This window comes from Poecilia mexicana, unplaced genomic scaffold (assembly GCF_051168715.1).
Source record: "Poecilia mexicana isolate PSO_F unplaced genomic scaffold, ASM5116871v1 scaffold_1, whole genome shotgun sequence".
NCBI lineage: Eukaryota > Metazoa > Chordata > Actinopteri > Cyprinodontiformes > Poeciliidae > Poecilia > Poecilia mexicana.
This window is the reverse complement of record NW_028263370.1, coordinates 18,741,655-18,763,438: the sequence shown is the minus strand read 5'-3', so window position 1 is coordinate 18,763,438 and position 21,784 is coordinate 18,741,655. Positions and strand designations below refer to the sequence as shown.

The following is a 21,784-nucleotide window of genomic DNA, read 5'->3' as shown; positions in this document are numbered from 1 at the left end:
TTTGAGTTCTGTTCTGGTCACGTGGTTGTTGAGTGATGACGTTCAATCATCGCGACTGAACCGCGCGTTGTTTGGAGAGTGCTGTGTTGAGTAGCAGCTAAATTGATCATTTCCACCGTTTGGTGTGGATTTATTCGGTGTGCTGTTTTGTGTGTTGATAATCGGAGCTCTTTATAAACTATTGAACAGTTCGGAGTCCAGGCGCAGGCATGTTTAGCCCCCGCACCGCCCCGGGCTCTGGCCGCAGGCAGCAGAGCAGAGCTACCGGGAGAAAGAGCGTCTCTGGGTCGGGTGGTGGGCTTATGTTTTCCCCGCGCAGGACGCCTATGACTGCGAGGTAAGTGGACGCACACTGAACACAGGCTTTGTTGTAGTTTTATATTTCCTCTTTAAAGTAAAAAAAAAACAACAACACACTTATATGTCTTTGTTCCCAACGGAAATCGAGTAAACAAAAAGCACATGCAATCATATAGAGTTGCCTGCTTTTAAAACACTATAAAAGCCTTTTTTTTTTTTGCTGGAATTTTGGCATTTATGCATATTAAAGTTTACCGTATAAAATCATTGGCTTTTGCAGCCATTCTAGAATACTAATGCAGAGGACTAACAAGAAGGCCGTTCACGATAACATTTTTTTTTCTGGACGATAAATTGTTCCAGACGTTATTGCGATAAATGATAAAATTGTTGTTTTGAGACCATTTTCAAGTAATATAATAGTAATGATGTAATAATGCAAAAACACATTCTCAAAGGTTAATAAACTTTAAATTCAAATGAACATTTAACTCTGGAACTGGTAGGCAATTTAAATTGTCCTTTAAAAAATGAGCCAATTGAGACCAAAACACCAGACTGAAGACTTTTGTCACCCAGATTTTGGTAGAATGAGAGAAAAGTGAAAAACAACAAATCATGCAAATGGAAATTATTGAGTTAGTTTTGATTTATCATATTATAAATTGAGTTATTGCTTTTTTTTAAAAATTTCCTTTATTTAACCAGGTAAACCCCATTGAGATCCAGATCTCATTTTCAAGGGGGACCTGGGAAATTTATTATTCATTATTAGTAGCCCTGTGGCTTATTGCTACAGGGCTACTAATAATAAATCTCTAAAAAAATGATCTGGTGGATCTTGCTTATGAAATTGGTTAAATTTGTGCAGCTACATTGAAATGTGTTAACATCTGCTGATCGTGTTAAATTAAATATTTGTGAACTCTCACCAAAAGAACCTGTTTGGGATACACACACAAAGTCGGGAGTTTTTTTTTCTGTAGCTGCATGGATCCCTTATCCTTGGTATAAAACCAATGTGTTGACTCTGCCTATAGATTTTTGTAATTCGGAACTTCTTCATTATTGATTGTCTTACAAGTTCTCTGCATTGTCCACAGTATACAAATAAACCTGACAAGAGTGATTTCATCTAACAGTGCTTGGAAATTAATTTTTTCCACAAGAGCAAAGGAATATGCAAGAGATCTCAAACTTTGGTGCTGCATTTTAGTTAAAAATGGCGGTCCAGCTCAGTCAACACTTTTCCTTCTGTCCTCTGCAAATGGTTAAAATCCACATTTTATCATAAACTAACACTTTATGTTATTATTTTGCTGATTATGCTAAAAATCCAGTCCTGATGTGTGTAATCTCTCCTCGTCAGGTCGACACCCACTCGAGTGCAGAACCACACCGTCACTGAGACAGTATACTACGACGTTCAGACGTTTGGTTCATCGCTGCCTGTCAAAGTGATGGAGGCTCTCACCATGGCTGAAGGTGAGAAAAGCCTCATCTCTGATTGGAGGGAAAGAAACAGGAATGCTCTATCTATAGTTAAAGCCAGAAGTTTACATACACCTTGTTTTTTTTCTCACCGTCTGTAGTGAAATTAGACCAAACTTTTTTTTATGTCAGCTAGAATTACTAAAATTATTTGTATTTGTTAAATGTCACAATAATGCCAGAATATGTCAGATATTTATGCATTAACATTTCTAAATGTTAATTAGAGATATTTAAGATTACTTGCTAATTACTTTAACGTGTCACTTAGCGATTTCTACTTTGAACTATTTTTAATTTCTCTCTCAGAAATGTTTTTAAGTTTTGTATTAGTTCACCAAATAAATGTACAAAACATTGATGCATTTACATGCTGAAATAAATACACATTTTCAGTTTGGTGTGCTAATAAACAGGGGAAATATTAAAGTTTTATTTTTCTCCATGCTTGATCTGCACCACTATTGTTTTCTAAATTGTTTCTGGTTCTTCTAGCTGAGGACCCGATCTCAGTAAAGGTGAACGAGAGTGGCTGGGCCTGGATGGTTTGTGGAGAGAGGCTAATAATCTGGAAGATCTGCCAGACTGCTGTAGCTAAGGTACGATAAACCAGATCAGTAGGGCAGGGCAATAAATCAATTTTATTGATAATTTGTATTTTTGGTTTCAGGGCAGCTCTGTGAATATTATATCCAGGTTAAGATATATATATATTTTTGTTAATGAGAATATTAGAAGAATAAAGTAGTAATTTAATGATAACTCCTGCATGAAAAATACCAAAAAAATTAAATTGATGAATGTTGAGCATCTTGTGAAGTTATACTTTATATTGATACTTTATAGAAATACTTAATCTTTTAGCACATTAGCATCACATTATTATTAGTAGCAGAATTTTGAAACTATTGCAAACAACTGTGAAAAAAGATCTACACAAACTGAGCTGCTAATCCGATAAAGCTTTTTTCCTCAATAAAACAAGTTTTGTTTTTGTAATTTTGAGACTTTTTTTACTGGTAAAATTGGATCTTTATTCTGCTAATATTTTGATTATAATCTTGTAGCCTGGCTCTAATACTCCACTGTAGTGGTTGAAATAAAGTCCATTTTTTAAAAATATTTTCTTTTTTAGAAAAAAGCTGGAATTTTCTTTTTTTATATAAAATTGGATCTTGTATTGAAAATATTTTTTTTGTAATTTTGTATTCAGAAACAAAAGCTAGCAAAAAAACGATAAAAATCAGATCTAGGATGAAAGAATATGAGCTTTTATTTTGAAGCCATTTCATACAGCCCTACAAATCTGCATAAAATATGATCTGTTGAAAATGAATACTTTATAAATAGTTTCTGATGTAGAATAAATGAAGTCTTTTTTTTAGTTTGAATGCAAATAAAACGTGTGTTTTGCTGCAGCTGTCTGTTTGCAAAGAACTGCAGCTGCCCAGCAGTGAGTTCACCTACACGGCCGACCTGGTAGCTCTGACGTCGGCCGCTCCTCTCAGGACGGCCAGCGTTCAGTCCGTCTCCGTCCTCACCGTGGCTGCAGAAGGAACGGCTCGCTTCTGGCCGAGTCTGGCACATGAGGGGACCTACACAGAGTCGGACGTGAACCTGGGAGATCTCTGCAACTTCGTTGTTGCACTCAGAGTTAGTAAAAATCTGAAAGAGTTTGACATTTTTGTATTTATCTTGACAGAAATATTGTTTTTAACCCTTGTGATGGTTTCTATCCTCCTGCTGCTGTTTTAATTTTTTCCTCTTTTCTCTCTCTAAGGGTCGAAGCTTCGTTTTATCGTCTGTGAAGAATCAGCTGCTGAGAGCGAGCGCGGACTCTTCAGGGAAGCTGCAGTACCGAGCCCTGCAGCAGGGTCAGGGAGTTCTGTCCGGGATCGGGCGCCGTGTGTCCAGTCTGTTCGGTATCCTGTCCCCTCCAGCTACCGACGAGGTGAGTTATATTCTTCTAACAGCTGGCAATTCCAGCTCAATGGAGAACAACAAGATATTTTACACCCCAAAGAAAAGAACATTAGATGAGCTGGATTCTTTATGTTTTAGACATTTTTGATGTTCCAGTTTATTCTAAACTTTTTATTATAGTTTTCTTTATTTTATTTTTTATTTAAATGTGTACAAACCTCAACATATAAAAGAAAGGTAGCAAGATAAATTAGTAGGATGAATGACGACGTAGGCCTGTCGCAATAAGTAACAAATCAATTAAATTAAAACAAACTCAATCATTTCTATTTGCATGATTTATTGTTTTTCTCTTTCTACCACAACCTGGATGACAAAAATCTTCAATCTGGTGTTTTGGTCTCAACTAGACATTTTATTGAAGATCACTTTTAAATAATTCATTTTATTTTTTGTTTCTGTTGTTTTATTTATTTTGTATATTTAAAATGTCTTCTAGTTCCTGTATTAAATGTTCATTAGAATTTAAAGTTTGTTGATCCTTGAGGAAATCTTATTATGCCATTAACATTATATCACTTGAAAATGATCTCATAACTACAATATTATCGTTTATCACAATAACGTCTGGGAAAATGTATTGTCCAGCAAAATTTGTTATAGTGACAGGCCTACACACACACACACACACACACACACACACACACACACACACACACGTTTGTGTTGCTATCTTTGTGGGGACTTTCCATTGACTTCCATTCATTTCTACAGCCTAAACCTTACCTTTACCCTTTTCCTAAGCCTAACCATCACATACCTAACCCTAACCAAAACTCAATTCATACCTTAGTCCTAACTCTGACCCCTGACCCAAAAACAGGGCTTCCCCTGGTGGGGACCAGGCTCCGGTCCCCACAAGGAGCAATTGGTCCCCACAATGTAGTATATGTCAGGAAAATCGTCTCCACAAGGTATTACAAACAAACGCACACACACACACACACACACACACACACACACACACACACACACACACACACACACACACAAAAAAACAGATTTCAGCAAAAATTCTGAATTGAGCATCAATACCTGCTGTGTCAACAAAGTCTAAAGTAAAGTTTCAAAAAGTAAAGTTTCAAAATGTTGTTGCAAATGCAGACAAATACTCTGGGTCTGGAAAAACCTTGAAAACTCCCAAAAACCTGTCCAGCATCAGTAGTTGACCTGATCATCCTCTACATGTCTCTGCAGCTCCACAGCGTCCTGTGGGTGGAGGGAACCAGCTGCTTGTACTCGCTGACCAGTTCCACTGTGAGCAAATGGGAAGTGGACGACAGCACAGAGCACCAGATCTTCAGCTGGGACACCAGGAAAGCTCTGACTGAGAGCATCGTGGATTCGATCTGGGTCAGTAAGAAGGCAGCATGTGTCACAGTGAGATGGCTGAAAGCAGATTCAAACTACTGCTGGGGTCAGGAATCCAACTGGGACCGTAGAAACTACGGCTGTCTTTTGTATTCTTTTCTAAAAAGAAAAGACAATAAATATATTTAAAAAATTGGCTTTAATTTTAGTCAACCCATCTGTGAGTTGTAGGATGGAGTATTACAACTCACAATTGAGAAAACCAGAAACAACCATTACATTTTGACAAGTTTCAAATATGTTGGCCAGTGTTTCATTTGTTATGGTTCAGAATAAACTCTGAACAGATGGTTTTTAGTCTTGATTTAAAGGAACTCAGTGTTTCAGCCGTTTTTCAGTTTTCTGAAAGTTTGTTCCAGATTTGTGGTCCGTGGCAGCTGAATATAATCATAATATTAGCAGAATAAAGATGCAGTTTTACCAGAAGAAGTCTTAAAATTAAGAGAGAAGTTGTTTTAAATAAAATAATTGTAGATTTATCAAGATCTGACATGACCAGATCAGTTTTTTTGTTTTTTTGTTTTTCAAAATAGACTTAGTTGTTGCTCAATAATTTCAAAGTCCTGCTACCGATAATAATGTGATTGCAGAGGTGTCAAACGATTAAGTATTTCTTTATCTTAGTTTAACTTCAGGAGATTCTCAATATTATGCATTTTGGTTATTTCCCATGTCCAGAGTTATTGTAATATTTCTTCTTCATTCTTCTTTTATAAATTTATTCTAATCATTTCAAAAAATAAAATCCTAGCCTAGCCCTAATATTCAAAGTCTAAATAGATAGAAATTGTAAATCAAGATGGCGGCTGACATCTCTCTGAAATATGGAAACTCAAAGACTGAACTGGTGAAAAATAATCTCGATTTTCTCAAAATTTAATTTTCAAAGGCCAAAAATTTAATTAATAATATAGATTTATCGCCCAGCCTTACTCAAAACTAAGGCTTTAATAAAACTGCTAAATACTTCTGTTATAGGAATCTGCATAATTACAGCAAACATTGATTTTCCAGAAAATGAGACTGAACTTTTTTCTCCAGGGGTCAGAGAGCAACTATGAGGAGCTGAAGGAGGGAGCGAACGTCACATACCTGGATATGAAGTCGGGCCAGTGAGTGGTTTTGTCTTTCCGTCTGAAAGTGAATGAAAAATGTCACACTGATGATAAGAAATCATTTCAGTCCAACTTTATTGTGATTTATGTTGATTAAACTGCAGCTAAAGAGCAAAACCAGAGCAGTACACACTGACACAATCACCTTAATGCAAGAGTTTCTTGCAAACTAGATGATAAGAGAGGAAATATGAAGGGAAAGAATAAATAAGTGTTAACCTGGTTATTATAAAGACAAGAAAGCATGTTGTGTGATTCAGAAATACAGCATTAATATGTTTCTTAGAGCATTAATGTCTGTTTCCTATTCAGTGAATACTGAATTTAATCAGTTTTAAAAGCAGATTTTAGCAGATTCTTTTGTAAATATAATTTCCAAGCTTCTGCGACTCCCCCATTCAGCTCCTTCAGACTAGCCAGCAGCAATTAGCAAACACCTTTTGAAGCTGAGCATCAGCTAAGCTCATTGCACAAGCTGCTTCTCATTGAAACAGATAAAAATGTTGTTAAAGGGTTAATAGAGGAGCCATGTTGTGATGCCTTCCTGTAGTTTCAGAAAGAGCAGGAGTAATTTGATCTCTGTGCCCACCGTATGATGTCTAAATCCCAGACTCTGTTGTGTGTGCCTCCAGACTCGGCCTGGTGGTTTTGGCTGCAGCCTGGCATCCATCAGATTCGCCCTGCCTGGCTTATTTCTGCCTGATCACCCTGCAGGAGACCGGAGACACAATCTCCGACCAGTTCACCGTGGAAGTGACCAAGTACAGCTGTCCATTCCAGGTCAGTGCCCATCCAGCTCCGGCATGCTTCAAAAACTTAGTTTTTATATTCAGGGAAAATCAATTTTAAAATGATAATCTTCCACTCTGATGTTAATATTCTGAGACTTTTATAGTAATAAAAGAGAAAAGCCTAAAAAAAGATGGAAAACATTACAAGCAGATACAAATGTATCATAAAATATCTAAAAATACACATTTCTCAACCTTATTCACTGCAAAATCACCAAATCTCATTCTTGTGAAAATATCTTATTACATTTAATTAATAAGACAAATAAGACAAGACAAAACTAACTTAAAAGTATCTTTGCATCAAGATATAAGAGCTTGTTTTAAGTTAAAAAATTCTTTAATATTTGTGAAAAAGTACTAGTTCAACTGGCAAATAAATTTACTTATAACAAGACAATTTCCCCATGTTATAAGTGAAATAATCTGCCAATTGAACAGATAATTTTTCATCAATATCAAGGAATTATTTACTTAAAACTAGCTTCTATATCTTGCTGATAAGTTTTATTATACGTATTTGAATGTGTTTTTGACACTTTGTTAAAATAGTACCCATTTATGTATAAATTTATCTAACTTTTGCTTGTTACTTTATTTATTATACTTTGTAGATTGCAAGACCTTGAAACCAATATTGTCAATGTCTGGTTGTTTTTTATTTTTATTGTGGATTTGTGATATTTATCACTGTGTTAAAAGACCTTCTCTGTAATGTTATTTGTTTGAAATAAAGTCAGTTGGTGGAATCAGCTAGCTCACTCTTTGGTTACCTAGCAACGAGTAACTTGCTCACTCTTTGGTTACTTAGCAACAAGTAACTGGCACAGCAGAAGTTTCAGGTTTGGCCACTGTGACTCATAACTGCCTAAAAAAAACAAGGATGTGGAGTGAAAACTGTGGATAAAACAGGAAAGATCACACCACCAGTTTAGCGATATTCAGGTATTTAAAACAAGATACTAATTAATAATTATCTAAAGACTGATATGAAATGCTTGTATTGTGATTAGTTTCTCAACCTTATTGCCCAGCCTGGGTTTTATTCTCTCTGGATGAGCTCTTTATAACGGGGTAAAACACATTTTGAAATAATAGTTTACGTTTAAAGGCGTTCCGTTTATTCTTAACTCCATTTTTGGTTCCATCAGAGCGAGGACGAGCTGCAGGCCACACGCTTTGTGCTGCCCGATCCACCTGGTACCACCGCCGTCCTGTACAACAAGGAGATGGTGTCGGCCTGCTCAACGGGCACCAGCAGGGCAGCGCTACCAGATGAGAAAATTAGCTTCAATTCACCAGGTAACACTCATTTCTTTCCCCTCTTATATAAACTTATTAAAAAAAAATCATCCAGCTGAAAAATGTTAAATTTTAGAAGGAAAGAATATTGATGATATTTTTGCTTTGTTTTGGGTTTTATGACATTATTAGAAGACAGACTAATGAGAGCTTATTAAAATATTAAATTATCTACTCTGCAGAGTATTATATAAAATATTTATTTTTTTAACATTTCTTTGTAATTATCACTCCCATTAGCATACAGACAGAAGTACAGATATAAATGTTCAGATAAAGCGAAGTTGTTAAAAACATACTTGTTTTGATCACGATTTGAGTTTGTGTTGTTTCTCACCTCCAACAAGGTAACATAAAAGAGACTTACAGGGGAACTGGTATGGAAAATTTGCGGTTAGCATGTTTTTGTTTTTCTATTTGGGTTTTTGTTGCTTCTAAAAATAAACGCCCAAGTCCTTAAGAAAATGCACCTAGACATTTTCTGGACATATGTTAACGTTTTTTGTGGAAAATGAGCCATTTGAAAAAACTCCTTATTATTAAGTCACATTCAACATGCACTGCACAGTTACCTAGCAACCCCAGCCAAGCCAAACCCGTTGCCTAGCAACCTAAGCTGAGCTCCAGCTCATTTTGGTCCAGCTCTTTTGGTCAGCCGGTTTTAGCGTTGTATGAGCCATACAATGGCCACTGGAAAAGACAAGTGATGTGACAAGTGTAGGGAAAGGCATCACTGTGGGGTTTAAGTGTAAGCAAACAAATGTGTGTGTCTGTTCAGGTGATGGCATACGTGGAGGAGGCTGCTGCTCCAACCTGCCGGTGTTTTTCTCCCAGAACAGTGGATTGGTAGCTGTGGTGGCCAGAGAGAGCGCCTCCATCCTACCAGAGACCATGGAGGACTCACTGTGCTCCTCGCTGGCTGCAGCGCCCGAGGTAAAACGACCAAAACGCAATCCGATGATCGATACCTCTGAAGGTTTACACCAAGGAAGGGCGCGTCTAATTCAGTTGCAGCATGCTACTTTATTCTTCTGGAGGTTTTGTACTTGGCTTAAAGCCGTAGTATGTAACTATGTAACTTTTATAAAAATATTTTTTTACTAGTTTAAAACTATCACCATGACATGATAGTATAACATAACCACCACAACAACAAATTTTGCTGGACGATAAATTGTCCCAAAAGTTATTGCGATAAACGATAATATTGTTGTTTTGAGACCATATTCAAATATAATGGTAATAATGGCTTAACAATGGAAGGACACATTGTCAAAGATCAATAAACTTTAAATTCTAATAAACATTTAACACTGGAACTGGAAGACATTTTAAATATCCAAAATAAACAAAACAACAGAAACGACAAATAACATGACTTATGTAGTACCTGTAAACAAAATTGTCCTTCAAAATAAGCAGCTAGTTGAGACCAAACCACCAGACTGAAGACTTTTATTATCTAGTTTTTGGTAGAAAAGAGAAAAACAATTAATTATGCAAATGGAAATAATTGAGTCAGTTTTAATTTAATCATTTGATTAATTGATTTCTTTCTTATTATGACAGGACTGAACATGAGATAAATAATCTGTGAAAAGATTTATCTCCTCTGCCTTTTCCCTGTCTTATTTTAGGTCAGCTGGAATTACCAAAATTATTTCTACTTGCTAAAATTCACAATAATGAAAGAAATAATAATTCCGATTTATTTATGCACAAATATGTTCAGGTTCTGTGAGCCACCAAACAAACCTTCTAAGTCACAGTTTGAGATGTGAAACACTGATTAGAAGCAGTTAAACCTGAAGCAAAGAATTTGCATTGAATCATTTAATCACTTTCTTGATATTTTTTGTTTTTCCAGATTTCTGCCATGGAAACACCAACCAGATCAGAGCCCATTGCTCAGGAAGACAAAACCAAACTGCTGAAGGCTGCTTTCCTCCAGTTCTGCCGGTATGTCGCTACAAAACAACCATTTCTTACCTTTTCATGCATCTAGTATAGACTGACAAAATGAAACTTCACTTGTGACAAATTAGTTCTTGCAATATTGTGACATTTAGCAAATAAGAAATAATTTTGATCATTTTAACTGATTTAACTTCAGACAGTGAGGACAACGGTGAACTTTTCTTTATTTTGTGCATCCAATTAATTGAATTTTAAAAAATTATACATTCTGAATATTTTGTCATTTAAACACAGAAGTTTATTTTATACAAATATTTTAAATTGACCAAACCCTTGTTAGTATTCTCCAGCTAATTTCTTTAGATTTTGGTATTCACTGCAGTAATCAACATCAACATGGACCTGCTTTAAAATAAAAAAAAACTGCAGTTATAATTGAGTATTACTGTGATTCCTGTGTTTTCCTTCTTGCTCAGTAACGACCTGGTTGGCGCTCAGACGGTCACAGACGACCTGTTTCCTGCCGACGCTGATGGAGAGGAAGGAGCTGAGCTGGACGGCGTTGTGGTTCAGATCAACCTGGAACTGGTGGACGATTACCCGGCGTCAGACCCTCGCTGGGCCGAGTCTGTCCTCGGCGGTGAGGCGTGCTTTACATCTTAAAAACTTCATACGGTCCTAATTATTAAACAAGCGCTACACATTACATTTAGTGAAACACCATCACCAAATTCATTCAGCAACTACATCAAATATGTTGATCAGTGTTGCATGTACTGCTAATCAAAGGCAGCTCTAATCAGCTGGGTTTTTAGCCTTGATTTAAAGATACTCCGTGTTTCAGCAGTTTTGCAGTTTTCTGGAAGTTTGTTCCAGATTAGAGGAGGATAAAAAGTGAGTTGTGCTTCTCCATGTTTGGGTCTGATTCTGGGGAATCAAAACTTTTGTCGATATTTCGTTAATGTCAAAAACACACAATTTCTCAATTGCAGTGTTTCCATCAAATAAGAAACGCAAGAAAAATCACAAGTGAATTAGTTTGTTTGTGCAATAAGTCATTAAGAAACATCCAGTGCCATCATCCTCCAACTACTTCCTGTTGCCTTTTTTGTCATTTCCTCCAGTAGTAACTTCCAGCTGATTATCACAACTCGTGTAATACAAAAAAAAATTTTCTATTGTAGTTTTACGAAATACAGTAATTTCAATACAGCCCCAAAAAAATCACTAAAACTTTTTATCCAAAGTTTTTCTCAAAATTGCTGCATTTCCATGAAGTCAATTATATGGTCAATGGAAACATAGATGGAGTAGACCAGAACCAGAAGACCAGAATAGTCAGGAAGGTTTTTAATGCATTTATAAACTAACAAAAGCATTTTGTTTTAGCAGCAGTGTTCTGGATCAGCTGCAGCCGTTTGTTAGAATTTTTTTAGGCAGACCTGTGAAGACGCTGCTGCAGAAATCAGTCTGACTAAAGATAAACACATAGATGAGTTTCTCCAGATTTAGTTGGGACATTAGTCCTCTAATCGTAGAGACAGTCTTCAAGTGATAGAAGGCCGACTTTGTAACTGTCTTTATGTGACTCTGAAGGTTCAGGTCCTTCACCCAGATTTCAGGCCTGATCTTTGGTTTCCAGCTTTAATAACTGAAGCTTAAGATGGATCTTCTTTAGGTCCAAAGATAATAACTTGAGTTTCATTTTTTCTTTGGTTATTTCAGAGAGTGCCGGTTTTCCTCTCACGTCCCTCATCATCCTCCACCAGCTGGAGGACAAGATGAAGGCTCACTGTTGCTTCATGGACTTCCTGCTCCAGGTATCCTCACGCCGTTCCTCCTCTTCCATGTTGGGTTTCTTCACGTCTCACCTTTGACCTCCGGATCAGATGGGGCTACTGGACCGGCTCAGCCAGGTGACGGTGAGGTCGTCTCCCATGGCAACCCGCCTGCTGTTGTGCGAGCACGCTGAGAAGCTGCAGGCGGCCATGGTGCTGAAGAACCACCACAACAAACACGCCGAGCTGGTGAACCGGGCCATCAACGTCGCTCTGCAGCGGAGCAACACCGCCGTGCCGCCCAGCCTCACGGCGGCCGACGTCTTCTTCAGGGAGGTGTGTGTCTGAGGAGCTGCTGTTTGGCAGCCGGATGATGTGTAAATGATGTAGCGCAGGGGTGCCCAAAGTGAGGCCCGGGGGCCGTTTGTAGCCCTTGGACTGATTTTGTGTGGCGCCTGACTGCAATTCAAAAATGATTCAAATTTGTCCCGTAGATGCAGACGGAGAGTTTTAATTTGTAACCAGCGGAAAAATTGTTACCAACATCATTTTCTTTTTACACAGAAACATGTAAAGTACGACACAAAGTATTTGTGTTTTTATAACCAAGTTTTAAGAAAAGGTGAAACCAAGAGTTTTACTCAAAAAACAACTTTGCTACACCCAGAATTATCTTTTATTCTTTCCTAAATTTGGCTAAATAGAGCAAGCGTTTTGAAACAAAGAGACCCAAATCCTGTTATCATTACTGAAAATTTATTCAGTCAAGCCCAAAAGAAACTGAAAACTAAAAGTCTTTCTGTTAGTACAGCAAATATGCAAAATCTGCTACGGCGCACTAGCACTTTTGTTGAAGAAAAAAAAATCTGTCAAGAAACGCAGAACTTTTGAGAGTAATCTCAGAAAGAAAATTTGGTAGAAAAAAAAATCTCATTTTCAGATCCATATCAGAAATTTTCTACAAAAACAAAATTTCCAAGTTTTCCAGAAAATTTCTGATTTTAGTCACTAAATTTCTGAGTTTTTGGGGAAAATGTTTTCCTTTTTTCCATCTGTAAAAATCCCTTTCAGGATTTGGACCTACAGTAAATATTGGGCCACTTTATTTGGTTGTTTTAGGTTGGTTTATTTTTTTGGCCCGTCCTTACTTTTGAGTCTACAGTTTTGGCCCACGGCTAAAAGATTGGACAGCCCTGATGTAGCGTTTTTCCGCAGGTGTCTCAGATCTCCTTGTTGTTCGACTGTCTGGTGGAGGAGGAGGAGCGGATCCTGAAGGAGAACCCGGTCGACTCGGAGCAGTGGGCTGACGTTGTGCTCACAGTTAACAACATACTCAAGGTAAACGTGTCACTAGTTCACAGCTGGGCCTGTCACAATGAGTAATAAATCCATTAATCACATGATAAATAAAAATGAAATCAATAATTTCCGTTTGCATGATTTATTGTTTTTCTCTTTTCTCTCTTTCTGGATGATTAAACTTCAGTCTGGTGCTTTGGTCTCAAAATATTCCTTTTTTTTTAAAGATCCATATCTCGTTTTATTTGTTGTTTCTCTTGTTTTGTTTATTTATTTTTGAATATTTAAAATGCCTTGAAGTTCTAGTGTTAAATATTCATTTGAATTTAGGGGTGAAATTTCGACCTCTTAGCTCGAACGCCATTACCGAAGGTCAAAGGTTAAAGCCCGCTCTGAGTTCCCATGCGCAGTTAAGCCTTTACCGCTTTACCTTTTTAAATCCTTTTTAAAAGTAGAGCAAATATATGAAAAGTGAACAAATTGAACAAATTCTAGACTAAATGGGAAATATTTATGGAGATTTTTTGCATAGCAAAAACTCCATAAATGGAGCTATTTTGTGTTCTTTGAGCCTGAAAATTTGCAGCTTGTAGCTAATATTTATGCCCAACATCATTGCACCATTGACACATTTGTTCTTTATGCAAAAATATAAATCAGAAAACTTGTGGTCTGTGTGCAGGACATGCTTCAGGCTGCAGGTCAGTACAGAGAGACGAAAGCCTCCATGTACAGAGCTTCAGAAAATGCAGCTGCAGAGCCGGAATATATTCCATGGACGGGTAAAATACCAGAGCGACGTATTGATTTAACGTTAAACAATAATTAAATATTGAACAGTTTCCCCCCCACCCCGTTCCCTCCAGCTTCAGGCGGTGTAGGAGGCGTTCGCACCGTCCTTTCTCACCAGCATGAAATCATCCTGCACTCCGTCTACCCTCACGCCGACTCAGAGTTGCGCAGCGCCCTCTGTGAGCAGCTGGTGGCACTGTTGGACATCCACCTGGGTGGCTATGTGGCCCAGCTGTCCTCCCTGCAGAAGCTGAGGGCCCAACAAGAGCGCTACGACGGCCTGGAGATGGAGTACAGCCAGCTGCGCTCAGAGCTGCTCAGCCCTCTGTGTGAGTGGAAGATGCTAAGCTTTGCTAATCTCTTACATCAGAGGCGCCCAAACTTTGTGCCTTCGAGTCGTTGAGTTGAAACAGGGCTGGACAATAAATCAATAACGATATCTATCGCAATAGATGTGGTCAGACAGAATATTTATTATTCAGCTAAACAAATGTTGGTGGAATCAGCTAACTCCTTCATTCTTTGGTTGCCTAGCAACTCGCTCATTCTGTGGTTGCCTAGCAACAACCTGCTGAGTAACTGCTGCAGCTTTAAGGTTCAGCCACTTTTAAGTGCCTAAAAACAACAATGTGGATGGAAAACTGTTGGTAAAACAGGAAAGGTCACCTGTTTGGCAGAGTTTCAGATATTTAAAACAATAAGAACACGTATCAGTAATTATTAACATCAACTGATATGAAACATTTATATTGTGATACATTTTTCAGCCCCAAGTTGAAAGCACTGTAAAATGTATTATTTTACATATTCAGTTTTTGGGTTCAATTGTTTTCTTATTTGATTGGAGAAGTAATATTTCTTTTTAAGAAAACTAGGGCAATGTTTGTCAAAATTAAGATTGATGGAAAAACTTTGCTACTAAATAAGAATGTATTTTTTTGTACTTAATATTTGGAGAAAAAAAAAAAGAAGTTCCCATAAAACATAAAAATGTTTCGTCTTCCCAAAATCCTTCAGAAGGCCACTAATGGGCCCCCGGGCCGCACTTTGGACACCTTACTTGGGTTTTATGTTGGAAAAGATTAAAGGCTAAAGAGACCATGAAATAATTATACATTTAGCTATCTGCATTGATTATTATAAACTTTTATTTTAATAATTTAAGTAAATATTTATTAAATTACTTCTCTATTAAACAAATTATTTAAGCATTTAATAAAACATTTATTTTATGGTACTTCTAATGCTTTGAGTATGCATTTAATTTTGTCCCTTTTGTTCCTCCATATGGATGATGTGTGTTGCAGTGGAGCTTGGTCAGTACCAGTGGGTCGCGGCGCTGGCAGAGAAGTACTGCGACTTCGACATCCTGGTCCAGATGTGTGAGCAAACCGACAACCAGAACCGCCTGCAGCATTACATGGCCAAGTTCGCTGACCAGGTACAGAACCGGTACAGAACCAGCAGATACCAAACCAGAGAGTCCTTTATTATTTAATATGGAACGGTTTGTAGTTGCGTTGAACAATAAAACACTCAGAAATGTCTTAATCCGTACATCATTGCCCACTTAATAATGTCTTCTTAAATTACCTTTCTAAGAGTATATTTGAACATGTATATATAATTTTTTTCTCTCTCTTTTGGAAATGAAAATGAACTCTGTCTGAAGAATGGCTCATTTCTGAAACAAACAACATCTAACGACAAACATTAAAAACCAAATCCTGCTCACGTGAACAAACTCTTCCTTTGTTTCGTTCTGTTTTTTTCTAGAACTTCTCTGACTTCCTGTTTCGTTGGTACATGGAGAAAGGGAAGCGGGGGAAGCTGCTGGCCCAACCCGCCGCGCAGCACCAGCAGCTGGCCAGCTTCCTGCAGTCTCACCAACACCTGAGCTGGCTGCACCACATCTGCATCAACGACTTCCAGAACGTATGCACACCAACACAAACCTGTTCAATCAACCAACTCTGTTTGATTTGAGCTAGGAACGGCGTTCATCTGGCTTTAAACGCATGTATAAACTTTGGTTTTCCAGTTTAAAAGAAGAAAATATTTTTTTTTTGCTAAATTTCAAGTCAAGTGAAAACGAGTTTGTAAATGAGTTTATTGTTTGGAAAAATGTGCTTACGTTCCTTCAATTAATAACCACATTAAGGTTTTGAAGCTGTTTTCAGTGTTAGGATTCCAATATATTGGAATCAGTTCCTTGTTGAACATCAAGTTGTGTGAAAATTTCTGAAACATTATCAAGTTGATCATGTGCATTAAAATATTTTGAGATGGTCACATTAAGTTCAGCTGTAGAAAAACCAAATATTCCAGACTTTATCAATCCAATCCGATTTATAACACATATTTAAAAAATAAAATGTTTACCTAAAGTGCTGTGCAGTGGGACAGAAATCAAGACACTAAATAACAATAAAATAAAAACATTAAAAGTAAATAAGACATACAGATGCCTTTTTTGTAAACTTATGGTTATACTTATGAAATTCATTAAAGTTAATAGCTATAAACCTCAATACGTTTTATAGTTTTACATTAGTGTCAATATTTCACTTCCTAATACTTTTCAGACATTATTTATAAAAGCCCATCTAGAGAAAAGTGCTTATGCTATAAGGACCTAAAAAGACAACAGATATTCTAAAACAGAAAACAGCAAATCAACGCACATTGTGTAAAATCCACTGCAAAGAAATTTATTTGTAAGAGAAACCTGAAACATCAATATGAGATGCTTCCCTGATTTTAATATTTTTGTGAGTGGCGTATATTTCACGTTATCTGTTGTTATAACTTGGCTCCCTGCAGGCCCACAGGACTCTCTACAGTCAAGCCAACAAAGAAACGCGATACTTTGTGAAGAGGAAGACTCTGCTGGCTCTCAGTAAGCTGACGGCGCTGGCCTCAGATCTGCCACAGGATGAGATCAGCAAACAAGTCGACGGTAAAAAAAATAAATCCACCCTCATCAGACGGTTTAAGACTCTGTTTAGTTTTGACATCTCTGCTGTTCTGTGTCATAATAAAATGCAGGGGAGATTGATGTGATGTTACTTTATGGTAACTTCTAAACTAATGTGAGCACAAATTAGATGGATCCTTAGTTGCAAGTTTTCAGATTCTTTGTTTATGTTTCAGTTTCTGGTAACAAGATAGATATTCAGTGTTGAATTGTTCATCTACCTTTCTGACTCTGTAAAGCATATTTACACAGTTATAAATATAAGTTTTATGCTTAAAACTTATGTTTGCTTGGAAAAGAAAAAGTGAAGATTTTTCATTTAACCACTTGAGCTTATTTTACACAGTAGTAGAAGTGCATTTAAAAACATCTCTTTCGTGTATACTTGATTGTTGCAAAAAATGCTTATTCAGCTCAAAAAAACTTCTAACATCAGCATATGAAAAGCTCTGCTCTTTCTGCTTATCAATACAGTATATGGCTAATTTGTTTTATTTTATTTGTATCTTTTTTTTGATGAGCTGATTAAATATTGGTTAGCAAAATGTGCTTAAAATTTTTTATTTATTTCTTACAGAATTGGAATCAGACCTGAAATGCAAAATGCATATATTTTTTGTACAGTTTTGACTTAATTACTGCTCTGAATAAGTTGTTTTTTCAGCCAATTACTTTTTTTGAGTCTGTATTCTCCAGTTAAAATCAATTACGAAATAAGTTGACGAATATATCAATAATTAACAGTTTCAGCCCTACTTTTACGGTTTATTTTTCTGTATTTCTAGAGACAAGCTGTAATAATAAAACACTGCAACCGTTTAAGCTGTAGCTGACAGCGCCATGTCTCTGCCTGACTCAGATATTGTGGAGCAGGAGCGCTTCCTGCTGCATCAGGAGACCCTGCCGAAGCGCCTCCTGGAGGAGAAAGAGCAGAACCCTGACACCATGCCTCTGCTCAGCGCTCACAACCTCATACAGGTGAAAATACAACACTGATCACACAGCTGTCATCCAGGATCAGGTTCCTACCAGCTTTAAGCTTTAAACAGAATAATCTGACCAGTTTCTGCCTCACTTTTTTTTTTATCAATTTGTTACACATATTGAATGTATACTTGATTTTGCTTCCACTTTTTTATGATTCACAAACAATTAATTGATTTACGACTAATGGTTTATTAGATTAAAATTAGTTCCAATCGATTGGCTATTTACGTCCGCTTATCCTTATTTCAGTGTTGTAATTTGACCGCCATCCCGCAGGGGGCGCCGCTGGTCATCCCGTTGGTACAGGAATTAAAATGGCGGCGGGGGCACATTATAACGGGAAAGAGAAACGGTCCAAGCTGAGTCCGTTGTGGGATGAAAAGTGCACTTTATGCGGTTCTTTTTTGAAATATTAGTCTTCGATAAGCTCCTTAAGTTTCGCCTTAATGGTTGCTACCAAGCCGAGGGTGTGATGAAAAGCGGTGGAGATGGCGCAGAATGAAAAATGCACCTTGTACGGTTGTTCTGAAATAATTAATTTTCTTAATAGCGCTCATTCAGCCGAGCTTCATTACAGAGCAGCGTCAACTTCTCATTTAAAAATCGCTTATGTGCGACGAAGGCGAGGATGTGATGAAAAGCTTTGAAGATGTCGCAGAAAAATTGTAACATAACGGAAAAAAATATGATGCCAATAATCATGGTTGATTTTGCGGGGTGTTTTGAGCTAATGCACTTCATAGAGCGAAGTTCTTGCATACATTCAAGAGCAACATTTGACGGTACAGTATTTAATACTAAATATTTAACAATATTCAGTATTAAATACAGAATATACTTATTCAGTATTTAATACATTGGACACAAAATAATAAAAAATGTTATTTGGTATTTTATGACAAAATTATCCCTTGATATATGGAAAGACAGTCGGCCCCTTTGATACAAGAGAAAACTTAGATTTTTCAGAAAATGGGTGCTTATCAACTAATTGTCCATGGATAAGATTGTTAGCTTTAGATCAACTATCAAGCATCCCTATTCAACACTTTGTGTTGGTGTTATATAAATATTAAAGAAAATACACAACATTTTGTTTATTTTTATTGTGAGTAAATGTTCAAGACGCTTAAATTACTGTAACAGAGTGAAACAACAGATCGCAAGTCAGAATGAAGCTCATATAACTGACTGGATCCAAAAATTGGATAAAAAATTGAAAACCATCTGTGGATGTTGAGACAGATGCACTTTATAGATATGAGTTGGCTCACAGAACTGTAGGAATCCGGTGTTATAGTTCTACTAAGTGTAATCCAGTTGGGGAAACACCAGATTATGAGAGATAATTTTCACAGATTAGCATTTCCTTCCCTCCAGCTGTACATCTGCGATGACAACAGGCAAGCCAACGAGTACGACTTCAAAAAAGCTCTGGACCTGCTGGAGTACATCGATGAGGTAACGTCCTGTTTCTGCTGGACCTCTGGGTGCCATTTTGAATCAGCAGTCATGTAAATGATTTTCTGTGATTTTGTTTCAGGAGGATTCTGTGGACATCGATTCTCTGAAATGTGAAATCTTAAGCAAAGCACTCAGGAGAGACGAGTAAGATCTTTATTTAGTTTAAATTATTGAGAGGTTAAATCAGAGGTTGTAGTTGGTGTTTGCTTTACTTGGACGCCCACATAATGTAGAGTAAGATTTTTGTTCTTACTTTTTTTTTCACTTTTGTCCATTTATTTTGAGTAATCAGAGCAACAGCCAGCAGCATCTGATTAAACTCGCAATAAATGATGCTTCATGAATGCAGAGCAGAGAGAAAAATACCAATTACTCACTCAGTTAATCAATTACACTGATAAAAATTGGCATATTGTGGATATTTCTTTTAAAATTTAACCCTTTTTTAATCATAGAAATGCATTAAAAGATACAAAAAAAACTGATATTTTTAATAAGAAAAGGATTTAATTGTCTGAATTGCAATAACATAAGATATATTACAGCACAGATTATTTTTAGATTAACGTATCAATAAATAAATAGAATGAAAAGAAACTCTTGCATTATGGTCACAACTGCCTTCTACTGCCCTCTAGTGGTAATAGAGTTCTGTGTCGTTCTGTAAAATATTTCACAGAATGTGACTTTACCGCTGGTTTCTTTCAGCTGGTCCTCTGCTGATGGGAGCGACGATCCTCTGGAAGCAGCTAAAGACAGCATCTTTGTGAAAATCCTCCTTAAACTCATTCAAGAAGGTGTTCAATCCTTACTTTGGATGTTGGGAACAAATCTAAACTCCTCATTGTTTTCTTTCTTTTCTCTTTCTCTCACTTTATTTCTTTCCCTCTTCTTTTTTCTCTTGTCTCTTTTTATGTTTTCTTTCCCTTTTCTGTTTCTATCTTTCTTTCTTTTTTCTTTCTTCCAATTAAAAGTTCAACAGAACAAATACATGGGAAAGAAGCACAAATAAAAATGGAGCATTTTTACACGAAATGATTTGTAAAATAAACCAAAAGGTGTTTAAAAATGTATTAATTCTCCAGCCCATAAGTTTACATACAAACTCTTACTCAAAATGGTAATTCACTACAGTAAATCCATATATCTCCATATCAGAGCTTAATGTGCAGACACACAGATTAGTATATATCAAATTTTTAAATAAGTTTGAACTGTTAATTATGTACTCCTTAATTGTTATTGAATTGTGCAATATTTTTACTTTGCTTAATTCTGTCTAAGCCAAGTAGCTAAGTAAAATCTTAAAGTTTTGTGTTAAACTTTCTGATTTAATCATGTTAAACTTACAGAGCAGCAGTATTGGGTTGAATGTGTAGTTTTGATGCAAATATTCATAGATTAGAACAATCTAATGAATATATATATATACATTTGGTGTGAATCTGATCTTTTCCTGCTTTGAGCAGATTTCTTATAGATAAACCTTTAACTAAAACTCCTTTCCTTCCAGGTGTTCCTCTGCAGACTTACCTGCCTGATGTGAAAGAGCTGCTGGAACAGGACGAGCTGAGCACTTTGAAATCAAAGCCTTACTTTGAATTTGTCCTTCGAGCCAACTATGAACATTACTTTCAGGCTCAGATGTGATGACTGCTTTTTATTGCAGTTAAGCTTTCTGCACTTCTGTTTGGCTTTACACTCTAATAATGTTCAAGATTTGTATGAGTTTTGCTGTTTTTCTAAATAAATATGTTGGTAATTCTTGATTCTTTACTATTTTATTTATTTTATGTAAAAACACAACCTTTTATTTATTTATTAAACATTATTTACAGAGAAGAGCATTGAAACTGACTTTTCTAAACTTTACTGATATTTTTCTTGCAGAATCAAAATTAATAACATAATTGAGTAAAAAATATTGTTTACTCAGTTTAATACAAGTTATGTTTAATATGTACAAAATGAGGTATGAAATGAGCTTTAAATGAACTGACATGATCTACTTTCATTGCTTCAAAAACAGTTTCCTTCTGGCTTCCAACTGTGAAAAAAATTTAAAAACTGGACTAGCGGAGGCACAGCAGCTAAAGTAAAAAGTAAAGTCTGATTTTAGGTGTCTGATTCTACAAAAAGGCCACATTTAAGCTTCTTCACACAATAAACTGCAACTTAAGATAAACTTTAAGCAGTTTGTATATAGTTTAAACTTCA

General features: G+C 36.5%; 1 protein-coding gene across 1 annotated transcript; it reads left to right on the top strand.

Annotated features, from left to right (window-relative positions):
- The first annotated feature begins 25 nt into the window (after positions 1-25).
- Positions 26-21,336, top strand: nup133 (nucleoporin 133). Its single transcript, XM_014973708.2, has 25 exons — positions 26-337; positions 1,670-1,785; positions 2,287-2,390; positions 3,211-3,444; positions 3,572-3,742; positions 4,972-5,127; positions 6,187-6,257; positions 6,893-7,040; positions 8,203-8,353; positions 9,132-9,286; positions 10,221-10,312; positions 10,747-10,910; positions 11,996-12,090; positions 12,160-12,384; positions 13,264-13,386; positions 14,030-14,129; positions 14,214-14,468; positions 15,447-15,580; positions 15,916-16,074; positions 16,963-17,098; positions 17,976-18,094; positions 19,484-19,564; positions 19,647-19,711; positions 20,276-20,364; positions 21,081-21,336. The coding sequence occupies exons 1-25, from the start codon at positions 210-212 to the stop codon at positions 21,215-21,217; spliced, it is 3,408 nt and encodes a 1,135-aa protein (XP_014829194.2). The 5' UTR covers positions 26-209; the 3' UTR covers positions 21,218-21,336.
- The last annotated feature ends 448 nt before the right edge of the window (positions 21,337-21,784 follow it).

Coding starts and splice junctions, on each gene's coding strand:
- nup133 (XM_014973708.2), top strand. CDS start 210: ATGTTTAGCCCCCGCACCGCCCCGGGCTCTGGCCGCAGGCAGCAGAGC. Junction 7,041..8,202: donor AGTACAGCTGTCCATTCCAG/GTCAGTGCCCAT, acceptor TGGTTCCATCAG/AGCGAGGACGAGCTGCAGGC. Junction 17,099..17,975: donor GATCAGCAAACAAGTCGACG/GTAAAAAAAATA, acceptor TGCCTGACTCAG/ATATTGTGGAGCAGGAGCGC.